This window comes from Zootoca vivipara, chromosome 8 (assembly GCF_965207765.1).
Source record: "Zootoca vivipara chromosome 8, rZooViv2.hap1.1, whole genome shotgun sequence".
Classification (NCBI taxonomy): domain Eukaryota; kingdom Metazoa; phylum Chordata; class Lepidosauria; order Squamata; family Lacertidae; genus Zootoca; species Zootoca vivipara.
Genome location: NC_142591.1, coordinates 34,339,066 through 34,359,573, shown reverse-complemented (window position 1 = coordinate 34,359,573; position 20,508 = coordinate 34,339,066). Strand labels below are relative to the sequence as shown.

The 20,508-nt window shown below is 42.9% G+C and overlaps 2 protein-coding genes across 4 annotated transcripts in view; both read left to right on the top strand.

The window, feature by feature from the left end:
* The first annotated feature begins 1,708 nt into the window (after positions 1 to 1,708).
* Positions 1,709 to 9,616, top strand: LOC118090242 (beta-Ala-His dipeptidase-like). The gene is made up of 12 exons (XM_035125695.3): positions 1,709 to 1,869; positions 2,386 to 2,496; positions 2,600 to 2,743; positions 4,253 to 4,415; positions 4,687 to 4,769; positions 4,879 to 5,076; positions 5,749 to 5,833; positions 6,549 to 6,709; positions 7,500 to 7,664; positions 8,306 to 8,447; positions 8,945 to 9,092; positions 9,518 to 9,616. The coding sequence occupies exons 1-12, from the start codon at positions 1,867 to 1,869 to the stop codon at positions 9,579 to 9,581; spliced, it is 1,467 nt and encodes a 488-aa protein (XP_034981586.1). The 5' UTR covers positions 1,709 to 1,866; the 3' UTR covers positions 9,582 to 9,616.
* A 3,484-nt stretch (positions 9,617 to 13,100) lies between these two features.
* ZNF407 (zinc finger protein 407) overlaps positions 13,101 to 20,508 on the top strand; it is a 349,915-nt gene continuing 342,507 nt past the window's right edge. For 2 of the 3 annotated variants that reach the window (XM_088676266.1, XM_035125684.3), the window contains exon 1: positions 13,101 to 13,145. The gene's annotated coding sequence lies outside the window, so the exon portion shown is untranslated. Of the gene's footprint in view, positions 13,163 to 20,508 lie in introns of all 3 variants that reach the window. The other variant, XM_035125685.3, reaches the window with a different exon arrangement.

Genomic DNA, 20,508 nt, shown 5'->3' with positions numbered 1-20,508 from the left:
CTGGAAGATAAAGATCCCTTGGAAGAAAGAGCAGCAGCCTTGAAGCAGTTCACTCCACAAGAGAAGACTGAGCAGAAACCTGGGTTAGTCTTCACAGCTATGATGAGATTTAAATAATAGCAGTGCTATTTAAATAATGCTCATTATTTCTAAATTTGTAGCTCTGCATATGAATTAACACATGCAAATGCTATGCAAATATGTGGCCTTTTTGGCAATGCATAAGTGGCCACCCTGTCTGTCCATTCCAGTTATCCAAGGATATACAGTGGTACCTCTAGTTACGAACTTAATTTGTTCCAGAGGCCCGTTCTTAACCTGAAACTGTTCTTAACTAGAGGCGTGCTTTCACTAATGGGGCCTCTTGCTGCCGCTGCGCCGCAAGCACACAATTTCTGTTCTCATCCTGGGGCAAAGTTCTCAACTTGAGGTAACTCTTCCAGATTAGCGGAGTTTATAACCTGAAGCGTTTGTAACCTGAGGCGTTTGCAACTCGAGGTACCACTGCACCTAATTTCAGATACGGTGGAAGTTGAACTTGTAGTGTAGTGCACATCTAATTGAGTACATAAAGGTAAAGGTAAAGGGACCCCTGACCGTTAGGTCCTGTCGCGGACGACTCTGGGGTTGCGGCACTCATCTCGCTTTACTGGCCTAGGGAGCCAGCGTACAGCTTCTGGGTCATGTGGCCAGCATGACAAAGCCGCTTCTGGCAAAACCAGAGCAGCACACAGAAACGCCGTTTACCTTCCTACTTGCACTTGACATGCTTTCGAACTGCTAGGTTGGCAGGAGCAGGGACTGAGCAACGGGAACTCACCCCGTCGCAGGGATTCGACCCGCCGACCTTCTGGTCAGCAAGTCCTAGGCTCAGTGGTTTAACCCACAGCGCCACCCGTGTCCCATAATTGAGTACATAGTTAAGGCATTATTTGTGGGTTTGGCTACTGGGGAATTGGTACTATTTAAAAGAGATTCTGATTTCCCTGCAACCTGGTGTTAGCACTGGACATCTTTTGGTGCTTGTCCTTGTAGGGCTCACTAAAATGCAATAAATTCCAGTGTTCAAATCTGGATCATTTTAATTTCCAACAAAATACCTTCAACTTTGCACTGTTTTGAGATGTTGCAGGAATTTAAAATAGTGACAAGTGGGTAATGGCACCAGCATCCACTTCTCCCAGGGACATTTCAAACCTGGAATTGCAATGTCTGGTCCTGTGAGTTTTTTGCTCAAAATACTTTTTACTCTTTTTTCAAATTTTACAGTTAAAGTAAAAATAATGAGAACAAAACTAAAAGCGGGAAGTGCTTTGAAGGGGGAGTGAGGGAGCAAAGTTGGGGGAAGGTTTTGCTTATTGAATCTTTGTTTATGCTTAATACAGCAAAAACTTCTTTTCTGGGCATATTGGACTCCTCATCACTTCTACCAGAAGCAACTTGCACCCACAACTGTGCGACACTGAAACATTGAATGGCCATGCCCTATAGTGGCACAGTGCTGGACAGCACTCATTCTCCATACAGTATTAACTTTTACAATCCTTAAATTTCTCTGATGCCCACACTATACTCAATTATTTTCCAACACTGGGGGCGTTGATGGATCGGCTTGTGTTTACTGCACAGTAACTGTAAATTCCTGGAAAAAACACATCAACCAGACAGTTAACAAATTAGCAAACTGTTTGCTCAGGCTAAAATAAACAGTGGGAACAGTGGGAACGGAGATAAAATTAGTGGTGCAGAATGGCTTGTAAAGCAAAAGCTTCCTGGATTTTGAAATAAGAGGACATTTCACAGCCTCTGCTTACTGACTCTACTGGCAAAGAAGGATAAATTCTGCCACTACTTGTCTCTACTGCCATGGTGAAGTATTGCCTGTTTCTCTTACTATTTGCAAATGCTAAGTATGGGTGAGAACAACCCATCAGTCTGCTTTTGGACTGATGGAACATATGCAGAAGAGGTATATAATAATCCTTAAAAACACTCTGTGTATTGGGGGTTCGTACTCACAAAAGGCACTGTAAGTCAATAGTGAACTGTATAGAAAACTAAATTGCATAGAGCACTGTCCTTGGAACATCTCACCGCTCAGGCAAGTGGTAAAAATTGTAAGCAGCCAGGAAACGGAACTATTGCAATGGAAGGGTTTGCCAGAGGTTTGTTTTTTAAAACACTCAAAGGTCAAAGATTAATCAAGACTAAGACAGCAGTGATAGAATAACAAACAGCAATCTTAACTTATTGGGCAAACTCTAGTCTCACCCCCTGCCCCCTGGATAATGTGGAATCTTCTGCAACCAAACAGTCCATGTCAAACTGTATGGAATTTTGGCTCTGAGAATTGCAGGCTACTAATAATAGTAATTATTCTTTCAGATGTCCCTTATATTTCTTCTTGCTTTCACAACTATTACCTATGAAGCATCACTTGCCCCTGCAGATCAAATATTTCAGTATATTGATGCACATCAACATGAATATGTACAGGTACAAGCGGGTGTACTATTTTGGGATAAGCTGGAAAACTAGAGTGAAGGAGTGTTACCTGGAATGTGGATTCCATCCCCCTCATAATTTCCTCTTTTCACAGAGACTCAGGGAATGGGTGGCCATTGAAAGTGACTCCAGTAACCTTCTGAAGAGGCAAGATCTGATTGAAATGATACATTTAGCAGAAGAGAGGATAAAATATTTAGGAGGAACTGTTGAGTTGGTGGAACTGGGTGTACAAGAGGTAATCTATTGTGTTTCAGCATGAAATCTATCTTCATATATAATGAGGATCACTTTAAGGCTACTGCTTAATGTCTCTAAAGAGGCTTTGTTAATCCGCCTAAAACATTCCAGTCTTTCATGCTATGTGTTTTGGTCACCCACTCTCCTCCTCCTCCTATATTTGCTGAAGTATAGAAGATAGAAATAAAATCTCTGTCCACTGACTCACAATTGAAAAATATGATCTAAAGGAAAGATAGAATTGCCAGTAACAAAGGTTACTTAAGAAGCAGCTATTTAATAATAATAATAATAATAATAATAATAAATAATTTATTATTTATACCCCACCCATCTGGCTGGGTTTCCTCAGCCATTCTGGGCGGCTTCCAACAAAACATTAAAATACAGAAATCCATCAAACATTAAAAGCTTCCCTAAACAGGGCTGCCTTAAGATGCCTTCTAAAGGTCTGGTAATTGTTGTTCTCTTTGACCTCTGGTGGGAGGGCGTTCCACAGGGTGGGGGCCACTACCGAGAAGGTAACTTGGCTTCTCGTAGCGAGGGAAGTGCCAGAAGGCCCTCGGCGCTGGACCTCAGTGTCCAGGTAGAACAATGGGGGTGGAGACGCTCCTTCAGGTATACTGGACCGAGGCCGTTTAGGGCTTTAAAGGTCAGCACCAACACTTTGAATTGTGCTTGGAAACGTACTGGAAGCCAATGTAGGTCTTTCCAAGGGCGTACCCACCACGGGGCAAGTTAGGGCAGCTGCCCTACTCTAGAAGCAGGGCTGGTGGGCAGAGGCGGAGCACAGCCCGGCGGAGCGCGAGTTCGCCATTCCCGCCGCGCTGCACCCTCCCTCCAGCTCCCCGTCGCGCCCTCTGGCAAGGCCAAGCGCGGCGGGGAACCAGAGAGCGCGGCGCGGCAGGCGGGAACGCCGAACTCGCGCTCCGCTGGGCTGGGCTCCGCCTCCGCCCACCAGCCCTGCTTCTAGGGAGGGGCACAGCCCGGCGGAGCGCTAGTTCGCCGTTCCCGCCCGCCGCGCTGCGCCCTCCCTCCAGCTCCCCATCGCGCCCTCTGGCAAGGCCAAGCACGGCGGGGAACCAGGGAGCGCGGCGCGGTGGGCGGGAAAGCCGAACTCGCGCTCCGCTGGGCTGGGCTCCGCCTCCGCCCACCAGCCCTGCTTCTAGGGAGGGGCACAGCCCGGCGGAGCGCGAGTTCGCCGTTCCCGCCCACTTTGTGGCCCCTCCCCTTCCGTGCCTTGGCCCCTCCCCTTGCCCCCCCTAGTTTTGATCCTGGGTACGCCCATGGGTCTTTCAGGACCGGTGTTATGTGGTCACGGCGGCCGCTCCCAGTCACCAATCTAGCTGCCGCATTTTGGATTAATTGTATATAATTCTGGATTAATATATATAGATGGACTATACGGTAACATGGTCAGGAGGTGAGGAGATTGGGTAAAAGAGGCAAGTGATAGCTTCTAGCACATGTATAGGATTGCACTGTTAATGCATCACTTCTGCTTTAGCTGCATAATGGAAGTACAACTCGTTTGCCACCAGTCATTCTGGCAGAACTTAAAAAGGACCCTAAAAAACATACAGTTTGTTTTTATGGACATCTGGATGTGCAGCCAGCCAGATTAGAGGATGGATGGGCATCAGAGCCATACAATTTGACAGAAAAAAATGGTGAGCATTTATTATTATTCAATGGCAGCAATACAGAGACAGAATGTCTCCGAATACCAGTTCTTGGGTGGCAATAGTGGGAGAAGGTATCGCTTCAGGCTCTGCTTGTGAACTTCCTGCAGGCATCTGATTGGCCACTGTGAAAACAGGATGGTGAACCAAATGGACCTTTTATCTGGTACAACAGGACTGCCACCTCTGAAACTTGTCAAACACTGTACAATTGTAACTGGATTCTATCAGCTTCTCTTTGCTTCACTTCTATTTCAAGGTAGTCTGTATGGACGTGGAACCTCGGATGACAAAGGGCAAATTCTGGCTGTACTGAATGCAGTAGAAGCACTTCAACAATATGTATGTGATTTTTTGTTTTTTGTTTAACAAGTCTTTCCTATTTCATGAAATCTGCCATCAAAAACAAACAAGCACATCGTTTACTACATTTTAAACCACTCTCTGTCAGGAACTTCCTGTGAATGTAAAGTTTCTCCTTGAAGCCATGGAAGAAGTAGGATCCCCTGGACTATTGAAACTGGTTGAAGAGAGAAATAGTACGTTTTTTTCAGATGTCGATTACATTGTGATCACTGATTCTGCGTGGATCAGCAACAAACCAAGTATTACATATGGAACAAGGGGGAACAGCTATTTCTTAATTGAGGTATTTGGGGCTCTTTAATATTGTTACAATTAGTAGAATCAGTGTGGTGTAATGGTTGAACTATGCCCTAGAAGACTTGGGTTCTAATCCGACGCAGCCATGAAGCCCAGTTTAACCTACCTCACAGGGTTGTTAGAATAAAATAGATATGATGAGAACCATGGACCACCTTGAGCTACTTGGAGGAAAGTTGGGATATAATAATAATGCAAATTTTTCAGACACATCTTATCATTCATTTTATTATCATTCGCCTGTAAAGTTTCTAACAAATAAGCTGCTAAGCAAGGATGACAATTTTTAATTGATGCATGTCGGAGAGGGATGAGCACACAAACGTGAAGCTTGTGCCTGTTCATCTTCCTGATGCAAAATCTTTGTATGGCCTGGCATGGCCTACTAATACAGTGGTACCTCAGGTTAAGAACTTAATTCGTTCTGGAGGACCGTTCTTAACCTGAAACTGTTCTTAACCTTAGCCACTTTAGCTAATGGGGCCCCCCTCTGCCGCCACACGATTTCTGTTCACATCCTGAAGCAAAGTTCTTAACCCGAGGTACTACTTCAGGGTTAGCGGAGTCTGTAACCAGAAGCATCTGTAACCTGCTGAAGCGTCTGTAACCCGAGGTACAACTGTACACCCTCTGATTCCTTTATCTACTTTTTTTCTAGGTTGAATGTGCTAAAAAAGACTTGCATTCAGGAACCTTTGGAGGTATAGTTCCTGAAGCAACCAGTGACTTAATATATCTGTTGAGTAAGTACAGTTTCTACTAGTGAACAACTAGCTCACACATTCTAGGCTGCTTCAAAGCTTGACTGCTGAGATTTCAGCATTGGTAACCTCAACGCTGGTTACCACAATGTGCTTTATGTGGGGTTCTCACAAGATCTTGCTGGAAGCTTCAGCTGGTAACCCTAGTAAGCAAGGCTTCGGCGAGGGCAGTAAGAGGGGGCAGGCTGCTCCTGAAATAAGACTATTACGTGTATAGACATTCCCATGAACATTCATAGGTTGGGGTCAGAGCTTGCCACATGTATGCTATTACAGGTATTGCCACTACCTTCCCCCATTATTCTTATTCTTGTTTAGCCATTATCTTACTCTGGGGATCTGGTTTTATAGGTTTATATATATACTAATGGTGGTCCTTACCAGTAGGAATGGTTGTGCATGTTCCATGATGCCGAAGAAACATAGCTCTTCATAGAGATTCTTAGAGAACAGCAAAGTTTATCATGTAACATGTTTTGTTTAAAAATAAAAGGGAAATGGGGCAGCTCTTGATTTTTAAATAGAAATTAAGAGAAATATTCAATAAATTTAAAAAAGGACTATTTTGAGGCTTGCCTTCTTTATTCCCTAGTTTTAAAATAAAAAAATTAATTGATGTTTGGTATTACATTCTGTCCATTAAATAAGTTCTGTTATTTCTGTAGTTCTTCTTCAGAACTTGTACATTTGTTTTCAGGTACCCTTGTCGATTCTTCTGGTCATATACTGATACCTGGGATTTATGATGCAGTTGCTCCTCTTACGGAAAAAGAAAAGAAACTCTATGAAAAAATTGAATGGGATTTCAAGAAGCAGAAGGACATATTTGGGATAAGAAACTTCACATATAGCACTAAAGTATATGCCACATTGATTTTGCATTGAATTCTAAGCTGGGCTTTTGATAGCTGGTTTCGGAATTTTCAGTTAGGATGGGGCAAATTGTGGGAATTCCTTTATAGTTGATGTAGAAGCAAGGTCAAATCTGGGTCTGCTCTACCATTAGGCAGTGTGGGATGGCTACTACAGGCAGCTGATATTGAGTGTAATGAAAGGGGAGCATTTCCCTTTTTGCAAGAATATGCTTGTAAAATATGTATACAAGTCACTAGCACCATTTTCTTAGCCTGTATTAATGAATTCCACCTTGTGTGGAACTGTCAGCCCCAAGTGTACTGTCAGATTGGGGGTTCTAGAGTAATCCCAAGTCTAGTATCATGAGATAGAAAAATGTCAGCCAACCACTCTCTCCATGATTAGTCTGAATTAGTTCTGCCGCCAGGAATGATTTTTGGTCCAAAGTCTAGCACCCCACTCAGTAGAATGAGTGGGGGTGGGGAGATGACAAACATACATGAAATAAGTGATGCAATAGGCATTACCATTTAAAGAAAGGGGAGGGTGCCATAAGACCACGTATTCCAGGCTCAAAAAATGATTCAGTTTTCAGAATCTAGTTTTCATGTTTTATTAGTTTGTAGGTCACTTTGGATCATATTTCATGAAAAAGCAACTAAAAATGCAAATGATAATGATGATATAAATAACCATTTGTCGTGTAAAATAATAGGAATGGTGAGCAAACTGCAACTTTTTGTTTAAGACTCGATATATTGCTTTAAAAGTTGGAGGTTTTTTTTTTGTTTAGGAAGAATTATTAATGCGGAAGTCGCGCTACCCATCTTTGTCCATCCATGGAATTGAAGGAGCTTTCTCTGCACCTGGAACTAAGACTGTAATCCCTGCAAGGGTAATCGGGAAATTTTCAATACGCCTGGTTCCCCATATGGATCGCTCTGTAGTAACAAAACAGGTAGAGTTCTGGGTTGTGTGTCTTTAAAATCTCTTTATTCTCTTGTGGAGAACAGTGTAATTTGCGTTCCTCAATTGACGTGATGTTTCTAGCAACCTAGCCTAAATAGGCCTACTGAGAAGTAGTTCCCCACTGTGTTCAATAGGGCTTATTCCCAGGTAGGTGTATACAACATTGTTGCCATGCAATGGAATACAATGCATGTTCATTCATAAATAATCCCTACTGAGTTCTATAGGACTTTTTATCAAATAGGTGTGTAAAGCATTGTAGCCTAAGGCTGCAACTCAAGTATGCTTACTTCACATGAATTAAACTGAGGCTTACTTCTGGGTAACATTCCATCACATTGCTAGTGAATTAACTCAAAATGAAGTTGATAATATATTTAAGGTACTAGCTTGAATCAGAGAATGGGAGTTTGAATAATGGCCAGCACATTGAAGCACCAAAAGATAATCACCAGCACATTGATCAGCCTTTATTCGAAGCTCAAAGTGTGCTAGACCATGAATACTGCAGGTCATTATCCCACAATGCATCTTCATAAGCAGATAATTAATATATTATTGTGTTATTACGACAGATTTAATTTTTACCAGGAGCATACTAGAATAAACTTTCACTATTATTCTCTCGAGGTAATGGATCATTTGAACAAGAAATTTGCTGAACGGAACAGCCCTAATCATATTGAAATAACCAATGTCCAAGCATCAAAGCCGTGGCTTTCTGATACAGATGAACCTCTGTATTTGGCTGGAAGAAAGGCAATAGAGAAAGGTCTGGTCACTTTACTGCAACAAATTACAAAACTTTGAGGCTGTTGTGATTATTATGAAGCACCCAGCATACTAAAAAGCAGTGTAGAAGAAAACTTCATAGCAATGGCTGCATCATTACAAAAAATCCAAAGTAATCTACACATGCATCTAATACTAAACCTGCAATGCTATATGAATGTGTATGTAAGTCACACAGTATTTTGAAGGAGCATTTTGGCTTTGGAAGAGGCTCGTTTTGTTTTGTGAAAATATATTTTAAAGAACAGTCATGGGACACGTTAAGACAGAACTGTTTTTGCTGCAGAAGGTTTAAAACAGTTATTTTTGTGGATTTTGTCAGTTATAGACAGGATCACAACTTTAAGTTTAGGAAGTAGTTAACTTTTAACTCAAGATTGCAACAAAGACAAATGCATCTGCTCTGGGACTTAGGTGGATAAAATGTTAAGTAACCAGTCTATGAAAATTAAGTTTTCTTTTATTCCTATTTCTTAGTATTCCACACCGAGGCTGACTTGACCCGAATAGGTGGAACAATTCCAATTGCTTCACATTTCCAAGACGTAACTGGAAAGAGTATAATGCTTCTAGGAATAGGAGGACCAGATGATGCCCCTCATGGTCAAAATGAAAAGATCAACAGGTAATCTGTAGGCCTTTAAAATAATGAAGTCTTTTAATAGTGGGAGAAAATGCTATGGTAAATGAATTTTAAGCATAATCTCTGGAGAGAAGTCAACTTTGGGACTGCTGTTTTGTGTGCAATAAAAGCCACCTAGAAGCTGTATGTTTAGTTTTTCCATCTTCAAGAAGCTTCTAGCCTAGAAGCTTCTTGAAGATGGAAAAACTAAACATACAGCATTGGAAATACTGATGTAAATGAAGTAGAAAAAGCGTGAATAATAAAACCAGATGTAGTATTGGCCATAAATTATGACGCTTACCCATTAACGTAGTCATACATTTTTGCAAAGTTGTAATTTAGACAACTCATATTCCATCTGCGCTATACCTGCTTATGCATGCCCACTATTCCCACTATTAATCTTGTTTTCTTCTTAAATGTAGGTACAACTTCATTGAGGGAACCAAACTATATGCAGCCTTCCTTCAAGAACTTGCTTCTATCTAGAGAAGTTGGCATGATAATAAAAACCCTCTAAAGCACAGCTGCATACATCCTTTTTTGAAATGTTCTTAAAGGAACACACACACACACACACACACAAATATATTGAGTAATTTAAATGTGATTAAGTCCATACTTGTGTGAAAAAGAGATTCCCCCTGCAATAAAATGATTTATTATTATTATTTTACATTTGGAGGTTCCATTCCTCTTTTCTTAATGTGCCTGTACAGAATTTTCTTTCTTCCTTAAGAACTCTGGACTCTCAGAAAGGAAAAGGAATACTGCCACCTGGGTTTTCTAAATTTAAGACGACCCTCTTACTATGTTTTTGTAAAAGATGTGCTACCCACAAATGACACATCACATTCCTAAATGGTTTTAAGTCTGTTTAAAGGTGTGGTTGCACCCTGTGTGATTGAACTACAGTACTACCGTGTTTCCCCCTTTTTAAGGCGTAGTCATAAAATAAGCCATAGCAGCATTTCTAAGCATTTGAGAAATATAAACCGTACCCCGAAAATAAGCCATAGTGATAGGCGCTGTGCGGAAGAGAGCACTGAGCTCCCCGAGTCAGCAGCAGCAACGCCGGCCGCAGCAGTGTTTGCTGAGTCCTTTCTTGCTTTTGGGACTTGGTTACTGTGCTGGCTTGGGATGGTGTGTGTGCAATTGCTGTTGCTGCTTCGTGTTTTTCAGCAGGATTCTCTGGGTGCTAAGCACTTTCCCCCGTTTGTTTGCGAAGCAGCACTCGGCTGCAGCCCCTGCCTCTCCCGGCGGCTGCATGAATGCGAGGCTGGTCGATCCCCAGGAGGCTGTAGTTGATCGCTATCTCCTTTTCCATTTCTTTTGTCTTTGAGCACCCGGCCCCGCCCCCTCTCCCCTTCGTGGAATGAAGAACAGAGTTTTAGCAGCATTTCCTCATTATAAAAAAAAGGTCAGGAACTTTTACTTTAACCTCAAAAATTGGATATTTCCTCTCTCTAAAAACAACTCTGACCTGAACACCAATAAAACGGGGGTAGATCACCTCCAGTTTATAAATCCGCAAGTAGATCGCAGTCTCCTGGAAGTTGGGCTATATACTTTGGCTGATTGCAAGCCTTTGCATCTTTAAAAAACAAAAACCATGCGCTTCTCAGTCTTAATTTTCCTTTAATTCATCCCCCTATACCCTCCTCCAACCATTGCCTCCTTCCATTCCTTACCCCCCTCCCTCTCTCCCCACTTCCCTCACTCCTGTGCGATCTCATTTAGTCATATACTTGCTTTTTCTGTTGTGTTGTCTATTTTATATTAAATATTATTACCCTTTATGATGTTATTTTTCCCCTTGCGATAATTATTTATTTTTTTATCTTTAACTAACTTTCCTTTCCATATTTTTCCATATATAACTCAACACTTTCCCATTCCTTCTTAACTCTTTGGATAGAGTGCCCCCCGCATTATTGTTGTTAATTTTACAATTCCTGGATTTTTTATGGAACCGAACAGCTCGGGTGCTTCAGAATGTGCCTTCTGTTGCTACAGGGCTTCACTATTTGACCCCCCCCCCCAGGTTGGGATTTTTAAAGTAGTTCTGTGGGTCCCAGGGCGCAGAATCACCCCCGATCCTTTCCTTTGTCTAAACAGACCTCTTCCCCCCTGACTTTGGAAGGCTGTGCTTCAAGGGTGATACCAGGGGTTTTTTAAGACCTGCGCATCTTAAGGATTGTTACAGTCCATAACTTCCATTGCTTTCTACAGGGTTGGGGGTTTAAAGCACTGCCACCCCCCACCCCACCCTGCAGGCGCTCGGAACTGGCAGCGCCAACAACGCGTCCAGCAGCGTGCAGAAGAGAGCACTGAGCGTCCTGAGCCAGTGGGTCCCACTTGTACCAGCACTTTTTTTTAAAAAAAAGACACCCCCTGAAAATAAGCCACTGTGTGTTTTTTTGAGGGAAAAAAGTTATAAGACGGTGTCTTAAAAAAGGGGAAACACGGTATGTGCACTATACACCCTCTGCTGGCTGCACACTTATTTACAGCATCTTTTTCCTAAATGTGGCAACTGCATACATGTGGCTCTCAAGTGCTTACCCATGTGGGCAGACAGGATCAAGACCCACTTAGCTTCAGCAAAATGATGGCTTCATGTACCTTCAGACCATATCCTGGGTCCATACTCTTTCTGAGGGTGGCGGATGCAATTTTGAAATCTTGGGCACATTTTCAGGTTCCCATGAATATTAGTGGTATATGGAGGCAGTGGCTGCCATTGCAAATTTGCAGGCTTACTAGTAAGTATTTTTTATTTATTCAACTGAAGTATTTTTATTTTGCTTTTCAGTCAAAAAAGACCTTATAATAATCAGTAAGTTTCATCAGTAAGTTTCACACGAAAGCTCATACCTATGACAAACTTAGTCTCATAAGGTGCTACTGGAAGGAATTATTTTATTTTTTGTTTTGAGTAAGTTTCATAATCCACAGTGTAGTCCTACTAAAATGAAAGTGTCCTACAAAAATGAAAGTGTTAAGAGTTTGAAAAATAGCAATGTGGCAATCAAACAAGTCACACAACATAGTCTAACAAAATTCACTGTAATTTCGAAAAGTCACCATGTGAACCCTTCTGGATATGAAGAAGTAAGAAGTATAACCATAGTATGTTTTTAAGCTTAAATGGCTGCTTGGGGTTTATAATAAATCAATTACCACTATATATTAGTATCTTTTGGGAGGGGGGGGGGTTCTCTGTCAATTTCCCAAAACTGGAAGTTTTCCCCCACCTGGCCATTTTAAGTCCCTCATCCAATTTTTGTTTGCTAGTTAAGTCAAACTCTACCTCTTCACCAGTTAAACAAAGAACACTAACTTGTGTGTGTAGATATTTCAAACTTAGTTGTTTCATGCCTAAACATTTGAACGTCCAGAATTCTGGTTAACACCTGACGTGTTTACACACGGAACATACACAAGCATGGCATCTGGATATTGCCCCTTCGTAAATTTTGTTCAACTAGCAACTAAAGGCTGCTTGGTAATGCAGGGCTTGAACCCACTGCCTGCACGGCAACAAGGTTCGTTTCAGGATAATATTGCGCGTGTGCAGTGAAACACCAGGGCCTCAGCTGAATCCCAGAGCCTGTTTTCGGTGTCGAGGTTCTCGCGGGGAGTCATGGTGGATAGGGGTGCCTCGGGGCATGTGCAGAGTGCATGTTTCGCCTCAAGGGTACCAGCCACAACCCATCCCCTTCACACTTGGCTCCACGGAACGCGCAACTGAGGAAAGCGAGTCACCGCCAGGGCTCCTTTGAGCGCGCCTGAGGGGGCAGGAAGCGACCTCCTCGCGGCGCGCGGGGCCACTGAGGTACCGCTAGGGCCCTCGCTTCTTCAAAGCGAATCACGCGCCGCTCGCGGAGCAACTGCCGCCGTTGCATTCCATACATTTCCTGTCTTCCCTCCCCTCCGCCCCCCGTACGACGTTACGCATCACGTTCCGACAGTGACGCACTTCGGCGAATCTACGGCACGCCACTTGTGACCAAGATCATCACAAGCGGAGGAGGACGGCGTCCCCATCCGGTGAGCAAAAACCAACGGTCAGTGGTCGCCTCGCTTCTGAGGGAGGCTTCTGCTTAAGGCTGTTGTAGGTGTTTATCGTTGGGGGCGCCCGGTCGTTCCTGGCTTTCTGCAGGCCTTTTCGCTTTCCCTAGGGCTTTTTGGGCCTCTGTGCCGCCGTCGTTTTTTCTCCCCCTTCCTCCTCTCGATAAGTGGGAGGGAGGGCAGGAAGCTCGTTTTGGGCCAATCAGTAACCGTCGGCGGGTCTGATGCTTGAGGAGGGAATTCCTGAGTGGTTGGGCATGGAGGGCGGGAAGACGGTTTCATATAGCGATTGGCTAACGCCTCAAGGCTTCTCATCCACTTTTTTTTAAAGAAAGGAAGGGGAGGAAAAAAGTTTGTCTAGAGTGCGCATGCGGAAGCTATTCTTGGTCTGTGACTTCTTCGTGTTAGCACTACGCATGTTTGTCGCGCGGAACCTTTTCAGTAGCGAGGGGGACTGGACGTTGCGCACGCGCCTTTTCGATCGTGGCTTTAAAACCGTTCTTTCAGGGGGCTGGGATTGCGCTTGCGCGAGGGCTTGTCTGTTTGCGGGTGAGCAATAAGGGACGCCTGAGCTCATCTTCCTGGGCCGAAAGAGGAGCGCACGCGCACTACCGTCGCTCGTCAAGTATTCCAGGCGCTGAGCGGGTGGTGGTTCCCTGTGGCATTCACTCCGCAGCCGAGGAAACCGTGTTGGCCCATTAGAGAGAGAAAAATCTAAAATCTGGGGCAAAAAAAATTATCTTAAGTGCCATACAAAATGACACAAACTTCCGTGTTTATCAGAACTCGTCAGGCTGGCAGTTTTTATGTAAAAGAAAACGGGGGAGGAGGAGAGCAGACTGGAGACCTGAAAATGTTGGAAGATTCAGGACAGATAAAAGATAAAAAGGATTCACATTTCGTGGCATTGTGGAGTTGGAAGGTACCCAAAGGGTCATTTAGTCCAACCCCCTTGCAATGCATACTTAAACTAGAAATTGCTACCACAAAAGGTAGTGATGTCCAATGACTTGGAACAGCTATAAACAGATTACAGTAGTACCTTGGTTCTTGACATAGCTGCCAAATCTCCCGCTGAAAAATGTGGGATCAGCATGTCTGGGCATGCCTAGAAGCAACGTCTGGTGCCGCTCTGCCCGATTTCCGGTGCCCAGACATGGGCAGAGTGGCACCTGAAATGGAGCCTCCCTGGCAGGTAGGAAATCGGGGGGATTTCTGGGATTTTTTTCTATGGGATAACAGCGGGAAACAGATTACAATCCGGGGGTTTCCCGCGAAAAACGGGAGACTTGGCAGCTATGGTTCTTGAACGGCTTAGTTGTCGAACAAATCGGCTCCTGAACGTCGCAAAGTGTTCCGGTTTGCAAACATTTTTTGGAAGCCGGGCTTCCGACCTGGCTTCCGCTTGAGTGCAGGAAGCTCCTGCAGCCAATCAGAAGCTGTGCTTTGGTTTTTGAATGGTTTCGGGAGTTGAATGAACTCCCAGAGCAGATTAAGTTTGAGAACCAAGGTACCACTGTACACAAATTCATGGAGGAGATTGCTGCCAAGGACTCTAGCCATTACAGGCTACATTGAGAATGGGGTGCTGGACCTGATTGGCGTTTGTTCTGATCCGGAGGGGCTCTTAGGTACTTGCAGGGGGGAGGGGGTGTGATTTAGAAACCACAAGGTTGGCATTTAGTCACAGTCAAGATGGGAATGTAGGAAGAGAGCGCAAACTCGTATTGGGCTCTGCTTGGAGCTATGCAGATATTAGCTTGCATCCGAGGGCTGCTGGGATAAAGCAGTAAATAATAGCTGTTTATGAAGGGATGCAGTAACTCAGACTTCACGTGACATCACAGTTTCAATATAGCCCATGAAAACATAAGCTGCAATAAATGGTTTATTTTTAAAGATTTAACAAGTGTATTTGTTTTGGTGCTACATGCTAACACTAATCCAGGGATTTGGAAGCTTTTTCAATTTTAGGTCCACATTTCTTTATAGACTGCCTTCTGAGAACCACATACGAGTGGTCATGTGGCCAGCATGACAAAGCCACTTCTGGTAAACCAGAGCAGCACACGGAAATGCCATTTACCTTCCTGCCGGAGCGGTACCTATTTATCTACTTGCACTTTGACGTGCTTTCGAACTGCTAGGCTTGTAGGAGCTGGGACTGAGCAACGGGAGCTCACCCCGTCACGGGGATTCGAACCACCGACCTTCTGATCGGCAAGCCCTAGGCTCTGTGGTTTAACCCACAGCGCCACCCGCGTCCACATACCAGTGGTAGGTGGGGTCAAAGGCAAAAGTAAGCAAAGCAACAAATGTAACATTTGCCTTTGTACAGTAGGCTAGCTTGTATGCACCTACCGGTACTTACCCACACCACTGTATTCCATCAAGGTAAGCAAGAACACTAATGTATTAGAGTTCAAGAACATATTCCAGCCTTCACACTTAGGGTGTGAAGCAGGAGTGTGTTCTGGGGAGAGTTCCAAGGGCCAAATAGAAAGCCTTTGGGGGCCAAATTTCCCCCTGGGCCTGAGATTCCTTGCCTCTGTGTAGCTCCTTGGGGTTGTATGCCACTAGAACTGTGAAGAGACAGTATGTGAAGCACATGCAAGAAATAAATGCAAGAATCAGATCCTCCATTTATACATTTTGGGAGGTCTGCCTTCGCTCATAGCTGTTATTTATGCTCATGGTAAACACATACTTCAGCAAGGGAAGCCACTAGATTGTTAAGTTTCTGTATGGAGAAATGCTTGCTTCCAAAGAACCGCATACATTCACGCTGGAGGCCGAAGTTGCACTGTATTCTAGAAGTGAAGACTATGGGTTTTTTTTGTGATCTCTGGAAATCATGGTTACTGTAATGACTCAAGTTGGAAGAAATTTCACAAGATTTGGGTTGGCTGGTAGAACTGAAATTGCATTCAACCCCCATTTCTTCTCTGAAGCTGCAGAATATTGTGCAAGACTTGCCATTTTGACAGTGAACCTTCTTTGCAACTAATTAGGTATTAAAACCAGGATTAGATCCTAGTTTGAATCTGTGGTTTGGGAACAAACAATAGTTAGCAGAAACTGTTTACAGCTGTTTGGTTGTCATGGTCAGTCACAATTATATCTCATTAGGGCAGGGGAACCACAAGAGCCCTCAAGATGCTATTGATCACACAAACTATGGTTTAGCAACCATATACGTGTGACCTTTGAACCAGGGCTTTGTATTTGATATATATACGCTGCTAAATTTGACCTGTTCCTGTATGGACAGATCTGTTTGCAGAGCAAATGTTTCCAAAACTCATGAATTCTTTAAAAATTTGAAATTTGTATGTGATAAGATTAGTTTGAAAACTAGTTCAGGGGGTTAAATGCTTGCCAGGGTATAGAACTAGCTTCTTGTTTGGGGATTCTGTCTATGGACATTCACATTACCCCCGCCTCTGATATTGAAAAAATGTGTGATGGGGCCATGTGGAGTGGCCCCACTACTGACAACGAGCACCGCACACACCATTGTCGTGTGGTGGAAATGCTGCCGTGCTGTCCCAAGTGTTCAGCTGGCATAGGAAACAGCTCTGAAAGTATAATGTTGCATACTCATAGAGCTCTTCCAGGACAAAGTGCCGCCTTTCAGAAATTTTCCCCAGACATCAATTCCACCTTTCAAAATCCTGATAATATCTGGGAAAATCCGGACATATGGCAGCCCTAGTAAATATGGTCATAGCTGCCAAGTTCTCCCTTTTTTTAAGGGAAATTCCCTTATGCTGAATAGGCTTCCTCGCGAGAAAAGGGAAAACTTGGCAGCTATGAATATGGTATATACTGGTACGTACCCACAGATGTTTACCACACCAGCTGAGTGTGGGAAGTGTTTCTGCACTGTCTTCATGATCTTATAGGCCTCTTATGTTCCCTCCCTCCCACCAAACTAAACCATGGTTTAAAGGCTTAGCACTATGAAATCAAGGTTTGCTCTTGGCTCATCGCTCATGCTTTGTTTGGCAGAAATTACCCTTGATCTTGGTTGTGGACGTAGCACTAAGTCAGGCTGCAGTGTAGCGGAAGAGTGAAGTGCCCACAATTTCAGTAGCTTACAGTGAGTAAGCTGCACATTCACATTTAGACCATAGTTTGATATTAACTGAGGTTCAAAGTGACATGAGAACGAGGCCTTTATTGTTAATTTAAGAATAAGCTGCTGCAAAACAACAGTGGCATTAACACCATCAAGACAAAAAGCAACCAGCAGTTCATCTGATATACCAGGAAGTATCCTTAACGTTTATATTTCGTTTTGTATTTAATAGGGATAACCTTGCATTCTGTTCTTTCCATATTTTTAACTTTAAATTATTTACAAGTTGGAGGCTGTTAGATGATAAGCTAATGAAGACTTTTTCTTAAGCATGTTGTACAGGATTGTTCTGAATTTATATCCCAGCTACCCTTATCTTACAACTTGAGGTGCCTATTTTGCAACTTCTAAAGAGCAAAAGGGCAATTTGACCATCCAGTTTTAATGAAAAGCACTGTTTTAACCAAGGGAAAGTAGATAACAGCTTTATGATTGTATTTTGAAAATACAGCACATATGGAGAGGACTGTCATTTCCCTTATATTAATTACCTGATCCATTTTCATTCTGGTTAGTGATCTAGTTTTGGAATTGCTTTGGTTTGTCTGATGAATAGTCTGCAATGGAAGAGGGAAAGGAAAGTGTGTCCCCATTGTCTTTATTGGAAATTTCAGTGACTTTTGATACCATTAGCCTTGTGGAGAAGTACCATTGTACAGTGGCTCTGGTCTTTAATGGAACACAGATCTAAAATATGATACTGGAGTACTAGTACTCAGCTTCTTGACCTTTGACCTGTGGAGTGCATCAAGGGTCTCTATTCAAAGTGCTACAGAATTTGGAAGAACCTTTCTTCCCCCTCATTGAGATAATTAGCAATGGTTTTCTTCTCTGTCCCACCACTATAGACAATTGGTTAGAGGAAGCATGGAACAGGGTATTTTTTGTAGCAGTGTCTAGGTTTTGGAACTCTGTCCCATGAGTTACCCATCTGGCCCACATGTTGCAGTGGGTCTCTGTGAAAACTGTTTGGTTTTCTCGACGCTACAGTTTATTTTTCAACTTGCTTTATGTGATTATATTTTCTGTGTTTGTTGCTTTGAAGTTTTGCTGTTCAGTTTCTTTGTTTTATATGTTGTACAGTACTGTATTTGCTTAATTTATAGCCATTGTTTTTATATTACATTACAGCCTACTTGGAAGGCCTTTGGAGGAAAATTAGCCTTTTGAAAAATAATTTTAAAAATACCAGAGCTACCCCTCCCCACTGTTGGCTGACACTCATGGGAAAAAGGGACCTAGATGCTTGAATATACAGCAATTGGAAGGGCTGAGAAACATCTTCTACTGCTTGCCTCATCTGCCATCTCCTCTCCCTGTTATTCTTTCCTTTTGAAATAGGGCACTTCTTTCCTTCCTTCCTAGTCTTGCTATGCAGTACAAATAAAAAGGGGAAGAGGCTGGCTTTGGTACTTTGATTCAACAAGGGGAATGATAGACTGAGGAAGAGGAGGAAATACATATGGGTTGACCATTGTACTGTATGCTTGGCAGGACTGAATAACTCTAGCCTTCTTTGTTGCTTTAGTCATGTTCAATGAAGGGTGTGGTAGATGCTGTCAGGGATAACATATACAGTGGTACCTCTACTTATGAATAACTCTACTTACAAGTGTTTCTACTTACGAATGGAGCTCCGTCCGCCATCTTGGATGCGGTTTAGATAGAATTTTTTTCTACTTACGATTTTTTAGATAGGGTTGCTTCGACTTACAATTTTTTTCTCCCAATGCATTCCTATGGGATTCGACTTACAATTTTTTTCGACTTACAAATGTGCGTTCGGAACGTATTAAATTCGTAAGTAGAGGTACCACTGTATATTGGCTCTGACACCAACCTCCACCCATTCAAGTGCACTATTTACAAATGGTAATATCTGAAAGCATGGAATCCAGGGATAGGTGGAGCAGGTGTCCTGACAAGGCTCCCTCTATGTGTTCATTTATACCTGCATGAATAATTGACTCGGTAACAGTAGAAGGTGTGGATGATGATGTGCTTTTACTGTGTGAATGGAGTGAGGGATGGGATACGAGGTGTTTGTATGCAATACTGAGCATTAGAAACAGCAGGGGTAGGTCATTCCCTCCCTAATAAAGATCATTGTTCATTAACAGTCCCACATTGGTATTTTAATTGAATCAATTAAGTAGCCTTCAGTTACGATGAATATTCTAGAGGGGGCAAGATAACCAGCACATCATATTTTTATTTGAAGGTTGCTTCTTGAACTTGCCTTATATGCACACATTCAACCCCTGCAGTTAGAAATGCCACTGAAAGGATCCAAATAGAAGGAGACAGTTTGGTAACAAACCTCCCAGGGTTCATGAATTTTATTATCATATGCATGAAGTTTTTGAATACTTGACAACCTTTTTCTTTCTTTCAAAAGGGTGAATATTATAGGATCAGCATTAGTTGCTTGTCCTTGTGCCGTAGCATTCTGAAATCTAGATAAAAAGCAAAGCACACAGTGGTTTGGAATATTTATTGTTCCAAGCCAAACTGTTTTGTATGTAAAGTTGGGAGGTGTGGTTCTCTGAGGCAGAAGTATGGCAGGCACTGGGTTGCTGCTGCTGCTGCTGCTGGCAGCCCCAAGCCTAAATTTCTCCTCTTTACCTATAAAGCCTAATAAAAGTTACTATGAGCACTTTGCTTTCTCACATCATTGCTTGCCACTGGCAGGAGTGTGAAGAGCATAGGGATGCAGTGATAACAGTTTCTATCCAACATGTTCCCTGCAACAGTTTCCATCCAACATGTTTCCATTATAGAAGGGTTTTCTCCATTTCGTTGCTGTTTACTTTCTCCATCACAAATCATAATTCGTTTCTGTTATTTCAGTAATGTTATTAATTACATAATATTTGCAGCTTTTGTGTGTGTGTGTGTGTGTGTGTGTGTGTGTGTGTGTGTTAAATCCAGTGCCAACAAATGCTTTTTGTGTTTGCATAATGCAAATCTGGTTCTGACAATGAGCAAATATGCCAACAGTGGCAATATCTGTACCTGTTTCTGTTTCCACTGGAATTCCTGGAGCATGACGATGATGCATCATATGATTAGTTTTCAGTAGACGTGAAGAGGGAAGGGAGGTCTGTACATAGGGGTTCTGTTTTTGATGTCAGCCTCATGCCTGTTGTTTAGTTCTTCACTATTTTTGGGAGGGACAGTATGCATTAATGAGATGTTCCA